The sequence below is a fragment of the Paramormyrops kingsleyae genome, chromosome 2 (assembly GCF_048594095.1).
Source record: "Paramormyrops kingsleyae isolate MSU_618 chromosome 2, PKINGS_0.4, whole genome shotgun sequence".
Lineage (NCBI taxonomy): Eukaryota > Metazoa > Chordata > Actinopteri > Osteoglossiformes > Mormyridae > Paramormyrops > Paramormyrops kingsleyae.
Window position 1 is genome coordinate 21,233,990 of NC_132798.1, and position 16,837 is coordinate 21,250,826.

At 49.8% G+C, this 16,837-nt stretch overlaps 1 protein-coding gene across 1 annotated transcript in view; it reads left to right on the forward strand.

Annotated features, from left to right (window-relative positions):
* The first annotated feature begins 5,825 nt into the window (after positions 1-5,825).
* The window catches only part of LOC111839291 (leucine-rich repeat-containing protein 75B-like), a 31,763-nt gene continuing 20,751 nt past the window's right edge, over positions 5,826-16,837 (forward strand). The window contains exons 1-2 of the mRNA XM_023803056.2: positions 5,826-6,445; positions 14,477-14,605. Of these exons, the coding sequence (XP_023658824.1) occupies positions 6,155-6,445; positions 14,477-14,605 (420 nt within the window). The 5' untranslated portion in view covers positions 5,826-6,154. The remainder of the gene's footprint in view (positions 6,446-14,476; positions 14,606-16,837) is intronic.

Sequence of the window (16,837 nt, forward strand, 5' to 3'; positions counted from 1 at the left end):
GTGCCGAGCAGGGCCTAAGAGCACTGAGCAGGGCCTAAGAGCGCCGAGCAGGGCCTAAGAGCGCCGAGCAGCGCCTTCAGAGTGCCGAGCAGGGCCTAAGAGCACCAAGCAGGGCCTAAGAGCACCAAACAGTGCCTTCAGAGCGCAGAGCAGGGCATAAGAGCAGCAAGTTGGGCCTAAGAGCGCCGAGCAGGGCCTAAGAGCGCCGAGCAGGACCTAAGAGCACCGAGCAGCACCTTCAGAGTGCCGAGCAGGGCCTAAGAGCACCGAGCAGGGCCTAAGAGCGCCGAGCAGGGCCTAAGAGCGCCGAGCAGCGCCTTCAGAGTGCCGAGCAGGGCCTAAGAGCGCCGAGCAGGAACACAAAGGAAGAACACGTGGACTGACTGCCCCACCCCTGTGGAGGTGGCCCTGCCAGCCTTGCCCACAAAGAAGCATGCCTCGCCCCATTTTCAGAAAGCTTTGGGAGACATTAAAAAGTAATTTAGCTACAAGAGGTAAATTATAGCTGGCAGACTTATTCTGCCTTTGATGTGAAAAGCTTGTTCTGCAGGAACAGTCCTGTGGTTTCATTTGTTTGTTTGGCTCGCCTACTGCACCCCGGCGGTACTCCTGTGCTGTGCCCATACACAAATCATGTGCTCATTGGCTTCCTGGGGCTCAGTCACCTGCACAAGTGACCAATTACAGCACTTCCCTCTCACAAAAGGTATCCCCGGAGTGCTACAGCAATGCATGATGGGATTTTGCTGCAGTCTGCCATGGTGAGGCCATCCAGGGCCTCTGATTAATAGTGCAAAAGGGGCTGGGGATGAATTTTGTTCAACATGCTAGAGAAAGATGCAGATATCCTGCCTTCCCTGCAGGAAAGACTTAATTAATCTCCTGAGAAGTCTTTGCCTCTGCACACGGGGTCCGTGCAAACACAGCCACAGCCATGTGGCACAACAGCCCTCGCAGCCCTGCGCAGATATCTGCACGCGGGGTCCGTGCAAACACAGCCACAGCCATGTGGCACAACAGCCCTCGCAGCCCTGCGCAGATATCTGCACGCGGGGTCCGTGCAAACACAGCCACAGCCATGTGGCACAACAGCCCTCGCAGCCCTGCGCAGATATCTGCACGCGGGGTCCGTGCAAACACAGCCACAGCCATGTGGCACAACAGCCCTCGCAGCCCTGCGCAGATATCTGCACGCGGGGTCCGTGCAAACACAGCCACAGCCATGTGGCACAACAGCCCTCGCAGCCCTGCGCAGATATTTGCACGCGGGGTCCATGCAAACACAGCCACAGCCATGTGTTTTATAGTTTTTGGCATCATTTACTTCCTAGATATTTTCATCTGTAAAAAATGGAGTTAATGTAATAAACCCAGAGCTGGCTGTAATTTAAAAAATAAAAAAAAAAAGTTTTAATCACATGTAATTATTTAGAAAGGCACACGACAACTCTTAAAAAACTGCTTCGTAAAAATTGCTCTTCCCAAATGATCCTGAAGGTTTCTCCTGGCTTTTTCATCTTCCATGCTTTTTGACAGATTTCTTATGATCACACATATAATATAAACTGACATTGGGAAGAAAAGACCCTAATTGGAAGAGATAGAGAGAGAGAGAGAGAGAGAGAGAGAGAGAGGGGAGGGAAGGAGGCAGTGACTCCAAAGCCTCTGTTATCCCGAGCCTCTCTTGGGTGCCTCCATCCCAGCTGATCCAGGAACAGTTATATAATAAGAGAGGAGCCTGTCTCTGTGAATCCCTGCTTTTCCTAATTAACATTCAGCTGGAGGAGACGGCTGGCTGCTGACTGGATACCTGCATCAAATCCTGCCCACGTGACACAAAGCAAATCCAATCACACTGGATCTCTGAGTGAGCAGGATGGTCACAGATGGGGAGCTGGCAGACAGAGAGGATCACTCCACCCTCCCGCCTCCACAAATACTGTCTGTCTTCAAATGATTCCCTGTACTACCCAGATTTGGTTTGTCTGGTTTTCTGGAGTTAATGCAGCATTTAGGAAGCATTTTGTGGATCCCTTATCTGACACACCAGGGCTAAAAACCGGAACCCCGGTCCTGATGGGGCATGAGGAATCCCATTGGCATGACTTCACACCAACACCACTTGGCTGTATGCAACAATTTCAGTTTCCGTTCTATGGAGAGATCTTCTATTCCAATGAGAGACTTTCCATTCGAGACCTTAGCAGGAGAGCAATGAGTGATGTACAGAGAGGACATGACTAGATACAAGGCAGTGAGATACGCACAGCCCCCCCCCCCACACACACACTGGGCCTGCACTCCAGCTTGGCCAAGCACTGCAGCGGGGGCCCTTATGTGCACCCTTCTTCCCTTGCGCCTCTGTGTGGCAGCTTCAGCTCATTACCCCTCAGATTCTGTGCTTTCCAGCTTCGCGCTGAAGCACAGGTAGCAGATGCAGGGGGGACACATTCCCTGTGGTCTGTGATTGTTAAAGCAAACACACTGGGGGGGGGGCAGATATAATCAGAAACAATAAGCCAGGACAGGCAGGATGTTTACATTTCACTCATCACAGTCCATCTCAGTCAGTGGAGTGAGTGTGTGTGTGTATTATGTTTATATTTCATTGTGGGGACCAAATGTTCCCAACAAAGTAATAAAAACCTGTTATTTTGACATTGTAGGGACCATTTTTCAGGTCCCCACAAAGATCTGTGAATGCAATCAAAAAACTAAAAATGGCAAAAGTCTTGTATTTTGTTTGATTACTTGTGGTTAAGGTCAGGGTTGGGTAGGGGTTAAGGTTGTCATGTTGGAATTATGGTTTTCCCCATGGGAATGAATGGAGAGTCCCCACAAAGACATAATTACAAACCTGTGTGTGTTTGTGTGTGTGAGTGTGTGTGTGTGTGTGCGCATGGGTGTAAATGGTAAATGGATTGCATTTATATAGTGCATTTTCCCACTCCTTCAACCACTCAAAGCACTTTACAGTTTTTGCCTCAAATTCACCCATTGGTGGTGGAGGCTGCCATGCAAGGTGCCATCCAGCTCACCGGGAGCAATTTGGGGTTCAGTGTCCTGCTCAAGGGCACTTCGATGGGGTCCAGTGTGTATGTGTGGGTGTATGTGTGGGTGTGTATGTGTGGGTGGGTGTGTGCGCATGTGCATGTGTGTGTCTGTGTGCGTGTGTGTTTATGGGTGGATGTTAAGGGGCTGAATTCTGTTACTGTATGTTGCACTGAATGTGGGATAAGGCATTAACATAATACTTGTTATATATATACACACACACACACACACACGCACATTAGCTATATTTAAGTGAAACTGAAATTTCAGGGGAAAGGCTCAATCTCCCCTCAAGGCCAAAACTAAAATTCATTTTTCAACAACAATCACTATTTCAGCTTGGAGGCTGTAAACACAAAGAAACAGAAGACTTCCATGTCTATATTAAAGACCCAACCTGGATAAAGCAAAAGTGAATACCAAACCTAGAGCTCAATATAAAATCAAATTTACTCCAATGTGACCCTCATCCTATCACAACTGAAACATCTTTCACAGTACTGCCATTGCCTTCATTTGTCCTAGGACAGAAGCAGCATCAGTCACATCGTAGTTGTCATGATCGGGTGGAACGGGAGATGTGAGAGCAGACATCAGAGCAAATAGGAGAGGATGAACAACACTGGAAAGCAGCAGGATTTCAGGGGATCAAAAAGGGAAGCCAGGACATGGGCGACCTCGAGGCACAACACCATTGATGGAGCTGGGGAAGGCAGGAGTGGGAGGCACTTAAACAAGGACTAACAAGGGAGCAGACAAGAGGCAGCTGGGAGTGGTTAACATAAGGGCAAGAACGAGAGGGGAGACAAAGCAGCACCAGGGAGGAAACTGCAGGGTCAGGCAGACATGGCGGGCAGGACATAACAGTAGCATAAAGCCTAACAGGATGCTTCCATCTCAGTGGAGGTCAGTGGACAGGAAAGTGCACCATTTACATATCGTACCAGCAGTGGAAAATCCGCGAAAAGCAAGGCACTGCACTTTGGATATGTTGTCAATCCATCCATCCATCCGTCCATCCATCCATCCATTTTCTGTAACCGCATGTTCTATTAATAGTTACGGGGGGTCCGGAGCCCATCCTGGAGACTACGGGCACAACAAAGGCAGGGAACAACCCAGGATGGGGTGCCAACACATCACATTGCACACTCACACACTCTTCATTCATTCATTCACACCTATGGGCAATTTGGAAACTCCAGTTCACCACTTTTAGAACTGTGGGGGGAAATAGGACATCTTTTAGAAACCTGCTTCTAGGGAATAACTGTCACCCTATAGGGGCAAACCCATAACAGTGTCACCTATTATTACTACATCTGGCATGGTTTCAAATCTGAATTTAAAAACTACCCATCATCAGGATTCAGAAATGTATGTTCTGGATTAACTAAACTCATAAGGATTCTACTTGTAAGAAACAGATATTTAAGTTGGTGCAGCGGTTAGGGCCATCGCCTGACACTCTGAGACGAGGGCTCTGTGTGTGGCGTTTGCATGCTCTCCCCATAGTTTTGGGGTCACCAAATTGCCCATAGGTGTGAGTGCTCCCTGTGATAGGATGGTGCCCTATCCTGGGTTGTCTCCCAGACAATTCTGATTTACTATAACGTTATGAGGCATCCAGACCCATGATATCATCCACAAAAGGTTTACTCGGCGTTGCCAGAATCGAGACCAAGCACAGTGAAGCAGCGTTCGGTTTCTATGCTCCCAGCCTGTGGAACAAGCTTCCTGAAGACCTGAGGTCTGCTAACACTGTCAGCTCATTTAAATCAGGGCTTAAAACGTTACTGTTTGCTGCAGCTTTTCAAGAGATTAAATCAGTTTAGTCATGCACTGTCACTACAGTGTAACTTCTTTTCAGTTAACTACTTGTTTGACTTTTTAAAATTATTTATTTATTTTGACTTTTAAATGTGGATTTTAATGTATTTTATTTAAATGTGTTCTTGTAACTTTGTAAAACGCTTTGAATCGCCTTGTGTCTGAATTGTGTTGTATAAATAAACTTGCCTTGCCTTCCTGCACCTACAGCCCCTGGGATAGGCTCCGGACCCCACTCTCCCTGCAACCCTGCATAGGACAAGTGGGCACAGAAAATGGATGGAAATACGTATTTACTGTGGATGTTTCAATTAGGACCACGGGTGCAGGAGAGAGCCAAATTAAATATTGGGGAGTACATGTCCCGCATGCTTTCCCCAGCGCTGATGAGGCCCAGAAATAATTATAGGATACATATCAAAACAGTTACTGCTAGGCTTATTGGAAGTGTTAATTCCATCAGAATGTAAAAAATAAAATGCTTGATCTGGTTAATTAATTCTTTTCATATGACAGAAAAATCCCATTTAACTTATTAACTCAACCATCCAGGAATTTAACTGTTCAGAACCGGAGAACTTAATGCAATATTTCATTAGCCAATTTATAAACATTATTTTAGATTTTAAATCATAGACACGAATGTGAAAAAAGAAACAAGTCTGTTTTTAAGCCCTTGTCGGAACAAACACCCTCTCACAAACAATTCAGAAACGTCAAGAGAGCCAGTTCCAGTTCACAATCATAGTTGAATGAGCAGCTCCGCCAAGTCAAATCAGGAAAAAGGTTTGTTAAACACAAAGGCCCGGTCCGTTAGGTTGTGGATCAGAGCCGGGCTGCGGGGGTGTGTGCCGCTCGCGGGGCAGGCACCCTGCCTATAAACACACGCGCGGCTCGGCCGGCTCTGATTGGCCTGCACCGGTACGAGAATCACGTGGTGCACAGACACAAACAGCGTTGTAAGGGGACAGCTCCGGAATAGCAAGCGGGGAGGCTGCCAGTGCATCGCTGCGAGATCGCCAGACGAATGCCATAAAAGCCCACGAGATTCGCCTTTTTCCACGAAACGATGCGCTTCGCTCTGTGGAAACATAATGCATATTAGAGTAAAGAAATAGGTGCGATCCCCCCAAGTTCAGAGGAGCGAAAGCCAGGAATCTACTCCCTTTATTGTAACATCACCTTTATTTTCGGCGCTGTCCTTTCTCTTGCGTTGGATGTGGCACTCTGCATCAGCCGTGCGTTTGTAAAAAATCCCGACAACACCAGCATGGGGTCCAGGCTCAGCAGACAGAGAAGTCTGGACAGCGGGGTGAAATTCCCCAAGCGGAGACGCCAGCGGCATGACAGCTCAGGGGATGCCGAGCGGAGTGGAAGTCGGGCTGCCGGAGACTTTCTGTTCACGTCGCTGATGCTGAGGTCGGACAGGCTGCCGGGGATGCTGCGGAAGACCAACCACAGCCCATACGTGCGGAGAGTGGCGTGGATCCGGGAGATACAGAAGCTGCTGCGCGACTACAAGGTTGAGCAGGCGGTGGACGTGCTCAAATTACTGAGGAAGGTGGGGATTCGCCGCCCGCATTACTCTCAAAGGCGCCGATCAGGCAATTTACGATATAAAAAAGCTGAAATGTGACATGAGCATGCAGAACTGCAAGTGTTTCGCTTCGAAAAACTGGCCTTTCATTTTGACCCTTAACTAGTTTTTGATGAGAGAAATGCCCTCCTGCGTTTGGAAGGGGAGACGTCTACCGCAAATCAGCGTGCATGAACCCAATAAAAATGTGAATCTCGGACAATGGCCACAGGTTGCTTAAACAGAATTAAGAATGGGTCAGAGCTGGGAATAAGTGGCTGAAAGTCTGTTAGATAAACTTAAATAAAGGACATAATCCAAATTTGTATAGTATATACAGTCATGTGTATACACACACACACACACACACACACACATATATATATATATATATATATATAGACACACACACACACACACGGACCTGCGGGCATGGCTTGGTCATCCAGAGCTGGCTGACTGATCACTGTGTTTACAAACAGCATATACACTTGCTGCGGGGAGCATGCAGGCAGGAAGGCTACTCAGAATCAGGGTTGTGCAGATCTGCTTGGATACTGAATAGATGCGCTCCCCCAGACGTACCCTGAAATGCCACCGAAATAACAGACTGAGAAACATAATTGTGGCACTGATTGTCATGCTGTTGTTCACACCAACACAGGAAGGATTCAGCTGTCAGGTTGGTTCCGCCTTCTGGGCTCCCGTGGGCCTCAGCATGGGTTTTGCGTGGAAGGCATGGGCTCTGTGAAGGTGACAGCTGGGCTCCAGATGCCTGTAGCGGTCTGGCTAGCAGGCTAAGCTAACTGAACCAAGCCCACTTCAGCCTAAATTCATCAACCAAAATTCACATGTTGTCTCTGAAATGTGTCTGGGGAACCCAGGTGCTGTTCGCTTTCTTCCTGGGTCCTCTGCCCCCCCCCCCTCCCCCATCCCACTTGGGATTTTACCCGGCCTTGCGGATACTGCCAAAGCACTTTTTTAACGTTAAGCCGATGAGAGTGCGTAGGTGGTTGAGTCCCAGCTCAGAGCTGCGCCGCTTGAAGGCTGAGAGAGAAAAAACACGGAGCAGAAGAAGAAGCCCCATCTGCTGTGTTCCCCCCCCCCCAGGTCCTCGCAGGGGTCCTCTTCTGTGGGCGGGACGACTGCCGGCTCCCAGTCGGGAGTCTCAATACGGCCCCATTTCACTTTTTTTCCTGAGAAACTTCTACTTCAGGGCCTCATGTTTTCATAGCCTGGGTGGTGGGGGTCTGTGTTCAGGTTGCTATGAGGTATTCTCTCTCCCCCCCCCACCCCCGCTAGAGCGCAGTACCAAAGCCCACTGTGCCCACTGCGGCTTTCATCACACCCCCCCCCCCCCCTTGCCACAGATTGGGGGTAAAATAATCAGCACCTTCTCAGAATTAATTTCAGTCTTTCAGTTGTTTTTTGGAATCTGCTCTCGGTTCTGTCTTGAGTCTTCCTCTACTCATCCACCTATGTACCCATCTTTCAGGGCGTCTCTCCTGTCCTCTGATTCTCTTGTTACTCTTTGCCGTCCGGGTTGACTCACGCAGTGCCCAATGGGCCTCGGTCCTGGCATGGCCTGGCTTCGCCTTGGCTGCCGTCCAGCCGACGGAGTGGGGCTTCCACAGCCTGGCAGGCGCTTATGACATCATCCTGGCACAGAGTGCACAAAGGGGCAAGCCCCTGCTTATCCTGACAGGCATCCGGCAGCCTGCCATCACACACTTCCTGCCATCTCAGGGATAACAGCGTGGGCTTCAGTCCCAGCCTTCCCCAAAATGCCCGAGTGTTTCACTGTGTGCTGCTGCAGGGAGGAAATGTACCCCTGCCGTTAGTGTTGTGTGGCGGTGGGTGAATGGATGTGGCTGTAGCCTCAGATGCAGGCCGATAGCGCACTCATTAGCATCTGCCTTGCACCTACGCGATGAACCAAGGATGTGGAAAACGCGACCACTGTGGACAGCATGAATCCAGTGTGCAAATCCAGTGACAGCTAAGGTTAGTCATGGCGGCCAGTGTGAGCCAAGCAAAGGACCCATAATGCTCTGCCATGAGTGAGACGCTCTGTCCGCTCCCTAACTGCGTGGCCCTTTGTACCTCATGCCCCCTTTGCTCAGCATCTGCAGACCTTTGCTTGCCATGGATTTAGAAAACTGAGAACCTTCAAAGAAGTTAACCAAACATAAATACAGTGGACATAAAAAGCGTGCACACCCCTGGTAAAATGCCAGGTTTTTGTGATGTAAAAAACGACACCATGATAAATCTTTTCAAAACTTTTCCCATCTTTAATGTGACCTATAACTTGTACAATTCAACTGAAAAACAAAGAAATTTGTAAAGGGGAAAAATATAAAGAATAAAAAGCGTAAGATACGCTGGCTGCATAAGTGTGCACACCCTTAAACAAATACTTTGTTGAAGCACCTTCTGATTTAATTACAGCATTCATTCTTTTTGGGTGGCAGTCTATCAGCATATGCCACATCTTGACTTGGCAATATTTGCCCACTCCTCCTTGCAAAAGCGCTCCAATCTGTCAGATTGTGAGGGCGTCTCCTGTGCACAGCTCTCTTCAGGTCAGCCCATGGATTTTCAGTTGGATTTAGGTCTGGGCTCTGGGTGCACTATTCCAAAGCTTTAATTTTCTTCAAGTGAAGCCATTCTTTTGTAGATTTGGATGTGTGCTTGGGGTCGTTGTCATTCTGAAAGGTGAAAGTCCTCTTCATCTTCACCTTTCTAGCAGACACCTGAAGGTTTTGGGCCAAAATTGGCTGGTATTTGGAACTCTTCTTAATTCCCTTTCATAATTCGCTTTGACTGAAGCTTTGAAGTTTTGAAATGATTTATCGTGGTCTCATTTTTTTAACATCACAATAACCTGCCATTTTAACAGGGAGGTGTACACTTTTTATATCCACTGTAACTGTTATGAAATAATATCCTAATCTTTCAGACACAAATCCTCTTCCAGCTGTACAAGCAGGTTATGGTGACGCAATCATTTTATTTAAAGTTCTCGTGATTGTGTGTGCAGTGAAGGTCAGCCTTAGGTAAGCGGCTGCCTAGGGCGCTGTCATGCTGTGAGGCTTGCCTAGCATTGCCACATGGGCTTCGACTGGGGTTGTGAGTGTGCCCTGCAATGGACTGGCATCCTGTCCAGGGTGTCCCTCTGCCCTGTGCCCTGCGATGGACTGGCATCCTGTCCAGGGTGTCCCTCTGCCCTGTGCCCTGTGATGGTCTGGCATCCTTTCCAGGGTGTCCCTCTGCCCTGTGCCCTGCGATGGACTGGCATCCTGTCCAGGGTGTCCCTCTGCCCTGTGCCCTGCGATGGACTGGCATCCTGTCCAGGGTGTCCCTCTGCCCTGTGCCCTGTGATGGACTGGCATCCTTTCCAGGGTGTCCCTCTGCCCTGTGCCCTGTGATGGACTGGCATCCTTTCCAGGGTGTCCCTCTGCCCTGTGCCCTGTGATGGTCTGGCATCCTGTCCAGGGTGTCCCTCTGCCCTGTGCCCTGTGATGGTCTGGCATCCTGTCCAGGGTGTCCCTCTGCCCTGTGCCCTGCGATGGACTGGCATCCTTTCCAGGGTGTCCCTCTGCCCTGTGCCCTGCGATGGACTGGCATCCTGTCCAGGGTGTCCCTCTGCCCTGTGCCCTGCGATGGACTGGCATCCTTTCCAGGGTGTCCCTCTGCCCTGTGCCCTGTGATGGTCTGGCATCCTGTCCAGGGTGTCCCTCTGCCCTGTGCCCTGTGATGGACTGGCATCCTGCCCAGGGTGTCCCTCTGCCCTGTGCCCTGTGATGGACTGGCATCCTGCCCAGGGTGTCCCTCTGCCCTGTGCCCTGCGATGGACTGGCATCCTGCCCTGGGTGTCCCTCTGCCCTGTGCCCTGCGATGGACTGGCATCCTGCCCAGGGTGTCCCCTGCCCTGTGCCCTGTGATGGACTGGCATCATGTCCAGAGTGTCCCCTGCCTTGTGCCCTGTGATGGACTGGTATCCAGGCCAGGGTGTCCCTCTGCCCTGTGCTCTATGATGGACTGGCATCCTGCCCAGGGTGTCCCTCTGCCCTGTGCCCTGCGATGGACTGGCATCCTGCCCTGGGTGTCCCTCTGCCCTGTGCCCTGCGATGGACTGGCATCCTGCCCTGGGTGTCCCTCTGCCCTGTGCCCTGCGATGGACTGGCATCCTGCCCAGGGTGTCCCTCTGCCCTGTGCCCTGCGATGGACTGGCATCCTGCCCAGGGTGTCCCTCTGCCCTGTGCCCTGCGATGGACTGGCATCCTTTCCAGGGTGTCCCTCTGCCCTGTGCCCTGCGATGGACTGGCATCCTGTCCAGGGTGTCCCTCTGCCCTGTGCCCTGCGATGGACTGGCATCCTGCCCTGGGTGTCCCTCTGCCCTGTGCCCTGCGATGGACTGGCATCCTGCCCAGGGTGTCCCTCTGCCCTGTGCCCTGCGATGGACTGGCATCCTGCCCTGGGTGTCCCTCTGCCCTGTGCCCTGCGATGGACTGGCATCCTGCCCTGGGTGTCCCTCTGCCCTGTGCCCTGCGATGGACTGGCATCCTTTCCAGGGTGTCCCTCTGCCCTGTGCCCTGCGATGGACTGGCATCCTGCCCAGGGTGTCCCTCTGCCCTGTGCCCTGCGATGGACTGGCATCCTGCCCAGGGTGTCCCTCTGCCCTGTGCCCTGCGATGGACTGGCATCCTTTCCAGGGTGTCCCTCTGCCCTGTGCCCTGCGATGGACTGGCATCTTGTCCAGGGTGTCCCTCTGCCCTGTGCCCTGCGATGGACTGGCATCCTGCCCTGGGTGTCCCTCTGCCCTGTGCCCTGCGATGGACTGGCATCCTGCCCAGGGTGTCCCTCTGCCCTGTGCCCTGCGATGGACTGGCATCCTGTCCAGGGTGTCCCTCTGCCCTGTGCCCTGTGATGGACTGGCATCCTGCCCAGGGTGTCCCTCTGCCCTGTGCCCCCGCTGGACTGGGATCCTGACCTGGGTATCTCTGTACTCCTTGGAAAAGGCTTCATGCTTTCTATAAATTTGGACTGTATACACAGTTAGTGAAGATGCTCATGGGTGACATGGTGACTCACACTTTGGGTTGTGGATTTGATTCCCGCTCTGTACACTGTGGAATGGTAAGGCATGTGTGTGCTGGCGGTAAGACGTAATGAGTATCTACTGACAGTGGCCTCAGGAGGAACGAAGCACAAGCAGGTGGCAGCCTATTGTGGCAGCCAAGTCTTTTCAATGCGTGACCCGAATGAAGGCCTTCCCATATGGTGTGGACCAGCAGAAGGGCGAGTTTAGCACAAACAGCTGATAATTATAATAATGATGGTTACGGGAGTAATGTGTCATGAGCCAGAGTGCATAAGGGGCCATGTAGCGGCTTGGCCAGTCAGAGTGATACTGAGTCCTGTCCTCTGTCAAAGGTGCCTACAGTGAGCATCGAGCTGGACCTTGGATTCATGCAAGAAGATTGCTGTGAAGAATCCTGTGTTCTGTTGCATCATGTCTTATTTAGAATTAGGTGATCAGTGGTTAATGTTGACACACCTCAGCACACAACAATGAAATGTGTCCTCTGCATTTAACCCAAATGTGACATAGCAGGGGGCAGCTAAGTCAGCACCCAGGAAGCAGTGCTTGGGGGCGGTATCTTGCTCAGGGTACCTCAGTGGTGCCTTGCTGGTCGGGGATTCAAACCAGCAATCTTTTAATTACAAGTGCGCTTCCCTAACCATTAAGCCACCACTGCCCACGTCTACCTGCGGAAGAAGTAGCAGCAGGGAGAAGACAAGCTGGAAGTGGGATTGTGAAGCTTTGGGCAATGTTCTACTGGGAAATTCTCGGTCCAGGCATTATGTGGATATTAATTCGGCATGTTCCTACCAAAATTTCGGTTCAGGCTGGGTACATCCCTTCATGGCAGTGGTACGGCTTTATGGAAGTAGCCTCTTTCAGCAAGATAATGTGCCCTGCGACATTGCAATTCTTCGAGAATAGTTTGAGGAACATGTTTCAAGGTTAGTGATGTTTCTCTGGCCTCCAAATTCCCCACATCAGAATCCAGTTGAGCATCTGTGGCAGGACCAATTTGCAGCAGCCCCACCTCACAGCTTACAGGACTTGAAGGATCTGCTGCTAACGTCTTGGTCCCAGATACCACAGGACACCTTCAGAGGTCTTGTGGAGTCCATGCCTCCATGGGTTAGAGCTGTTGTGGCCACAGCACATTACCCAGCTGGTCATACTGTATGTTCTAACTCATGTGTATGTTCAGCAGGTATAATCACACCGTTCAAGCCATAACATGTGCTTTAGCTACTTGAGTCATGTCATATCCATAAATCTACTAAAATGTCCATAAAATGTTTTTTTTTTTTGCTTGGCATGAGAGATATGCATCGGACTCCCTGAGATGCCTTCCTACCACACATCCGGCTCATGAGGCCATGGCGGGTGCTCTATGAGGAGGCCAATGGCAGGGCGCCAGGTCCCCCTTCCCATGGCTTGTCCAAAGGCTCCTCTCTTCTTTGGGTTGCAGGAGCTCTTTTGAGTTATAATGGGGGAGGCTTGACCCAGGGAGGGAGAAATGCTGCAGAAATTTACCCAGAGGGTCCCGATGACACTGCAGGCAGGCAGGTAGCAGGCCACCTCTATCGGAGTCCTTTATGTGAACTCGTTCGCATTTTAAATAACCAGTCAACAGGATCTAGTTATTTGGAATGACTTTACACATCTCCTTAATGCAGCCCTGCTCCCTGTGCCGCCTGTTAGCCTGCCTTGATCTACTCCCAGCCCCTGGCTGATAATAAGCTAATCATTTTACACATCTCCTTAATGCAGCCCTGCTCCCTGTGTTGCCTGTTAGCCTGCTTCACTCCACTCCCTGCCCCTGGCTGATAATAAGCTCATCGCTTTACACATCTCTCCATAATGCAGCCCTGCTCCCTGTGCCGCCTGTTAGCCTGCTTCACTCCACTCCCTGCCCCTGCCTGATAATAGGCTCATCACTTTACACATCTCCGTAATGCAGCCCTGCTCCCTGTGCCACCTGTTAGCCTGCTTCACTCCACTCCCAGCCCCTGGCTGATAATAAGCTCATCACTGTACACATCTCCGTAATGCAGCCCTGCTCCCTGTGCCACCTGTTAGCCTGCTTCACTCCATTCCCTGCCCCTGGCTGATAAGCTAATCACTTTACACATCTCTGTAATGCAGCCCTGCTCCTCGCCTTCACGTCCACTCCTCCCATCTGTGGCATTCTTGCCTTCACATCCGCTCCTCCCATCTGATTCGTCCTCGCCTTAATGTACACTCCTTCCATCTGTAGCATCCTTGCCGTCATCTCTGCTCCTCGTGCTTGCGTCGTCCTTGCCTTCATCCTTCACATCTGCTCTTGCCATCTGCGTCGTCACCGCCTTCATGTACACTTGTCCCAGCTGTACCATCCTCACCTTCACGTCTGCTTCTCCCATCTGATTCGTCCTCATGTCTGCTCCTCCTGCTTGTGTACACTCACTGAGTTGACCATGATGCTGCTCATTTTGACTCTTCTGTCCTGGTTTTGGGAGAGCAAATCGGCCCATGGAGGCTTGCTGACACCCCTAATGAATTAGAGAGCAGAGAGTAGGGGTGCAGCCAGGGCTTTGGGGGGGGGGGGTCACCACATGGATCACCCAGCCATGGTCCTCCTCACAGGGGCGTCACGCCTTTGTGCACTCGCCGGCTGACAGCCTCCCACAGGCACTGCTGCCCCCCCACCCCCCGGGAGGGTCCTCTTCTGTGGAAGAGATCGTGACCAGTCAGCTGGTCTGTGGTAACTGCGAGGACCCCTCTATATCCACTGGTCCAACACTCTTGCAGTGCCCTCCAGCTGATAATGTAGCTCTTTCTATCACCATTGTACTAGATATACTATATCAGTGTGATGGATTATGAACGAATAATAAGATGATTTTGCCTGCATATATTAAAAACCTGCCATACCTCCCCCTGTCTTATAGGATCTGGGCTTAGAAGGGACTTCCCTTAATGACATCCTGTACAAGAATGCTGCTTTCCTGAACCTGGTGGACCCCATCTCCCACGAACTGCTCCTTAGCCTGGCCAGAGACATGCAGTGCCCCAGGAAGGTGAGGGAACAAGTGTTGTATTGCTGGTCCAGTCTCTACGTCTATGGCTTAAACAGGTGTGACATTCAGGGCCCAAGAAGACGGCAGTCAAACCAGCCAGTTGCCTGCTCGTTCAAAAACACTATTAAATTTGGAATTTCTCTTTCAAAACTGGCAGCCTAACATTCTATGCTGGACTTTTTTTATTGTCTTAGCAACCATCTTGGGGATGGATTAATGAAAGAATTTGCAAATCCTGATATTACTGACCTTTTCTTTGTGTCACTGATTTTTTTTTCTGAATCCCAGTATCTAAGTGGCGTAATAGTTACAGTAAGCAAACCTTTTCTCAGAGCTGGAGGACAGATGTGAACTTACAGTTTAATGAGGAGGTTTCGATTGTGCAGCAAAATTAATTTTCAAAAGGTGGGGGATTTTTAGAAGCTTTTGTGATGGACACCCATGTCTGCAGCTCTGGATGGCTTGTCCAATTGGAAAGGAGAAAGGTCACATGACACACAAGCCACCTCAGCGTTATTGCAACAGGTGGTAAATAAAACAGTTTTGTTTTCCAGAACTGTACAATCCAAATCACCTCCAAAACTATGAGTAGGTATTAGGCTGAGGTAGTTTGTTTGTTGGTCAAACTACAAAGAAAGTTTGACCAGTGTTAGGATCATGTAGGATCATGTTCTTTGATTTCTCCAGCGCCTTTAATACTATAAGACCGGCAGTACTGGGGGAGAAACTAAGGATCATGCAAATTGACACTCACATGGTCTCCTGGGTAATGGGCTACCTGACCTGTCGTCCCCAGTATGTCCGGTTACACAGTGAGCTGCAGTACTGGTGCTCCTCAGGGGACTGTTCTGTCTCCATTTCTTTTCACCGTCTATACATCTGATTTTAAATATAATTCGGAATCATGCCACCTACAGAAGTTCTCTGACGACTCTGTGGTGGTGGGATGTATTAAGGACGGTGACATCTCCGAGTACCAGTCTGTGGTGGTGGGATGTATTAAGGACGGTGACATCTCCGAGTACCAGTCTGTGGTGGTGGGATGTATTAAGGACGGTGACATCTCCGAGTACCAGACTGTGGTGGTGGGATGTATTAAGGACGGTGACATCTCCGAGTACCAGTCTGTGGTGGTGGGATGTATTAAGGACGGTGACATCTCCGAGTACCAGTCTGTGGTGGTGGGATGTATTAAGGACGGTGACATCTCCGAGTACCAGTCTGTGGTGGTGGGATGTATTAAGGACGCTGACATCTCCGAGTACCAGTCTGTGGTGGTGGGATGTATTAAGGACGGTGACATCTCCGAGTACCAGACTGTGGTGGTGGGATGTATTAAGGACGGTGACATCTCCGAGTACCAGTCTGTGGTGGATGACTTTGTTTTCTGTTGTGAGCGTAACCATCTACAACTCAACGTCAAGAAAACGAAGGAGCTGGTGGTCGACTTTAGGAAAAGTGGTACCCCTGTGACTCCTATATCTGTCCAGGGTGAGACAGTGGATATGGTCTCTGAGTACAAATACCTGGGAGTGCATTTAGATAACAAACTGGACTGGTCAGTTAACACAATGGCACTCTACAAGAAAGGACAGAGCAGGTTGAGAAGGCTCAGGTCATTCAACATCTGTAAAACCATTCTTCGGATGTTTTACAAATCTGTCTGAGTGTCGTTTTTTTTGCTGTGGTCTGTTGGGGCTGTAACATGAAAGCAGCAGACAGAAACAGACTGGACAAGGTCATTAAAAGGGCCGGATCTTTACTGGGCTTGGATCTAGACTCTGTTGATGTCTTCTCTCCGTCCAGAGGAGCAATTTCAGCCAGAGACTGATTATGACCAGGTGTTCCACAGAGTGCCACAGGAGATCTTTTCTCCCAATGGCCATAAAATTATATAACTCTGCTCTGTAATGTTTTTACTACAGGACAGGAACTATGAGTAGTTCCTGTTCAATATTATTTTATAATACTACTGTTTCTAATTCGAGTTCCAAGTGCAATATCTGCTTACCATACATGTGGGTAATATTTCTTCTTATTTACACTGTATTTCTTGTGCATTATTATGTAACTTAATTGTGTGTCATATCTAATTTTATAATATTTTACTTTTACTGATTGTTATTTTCTTTTTAAATTTTTATTTTTTTATATATAATATAATGTACTTTCTTCTAATTAATTTTTTCTTCCCGGTAAATTAATTAATTTATTATTAATTAGTTAATTAGA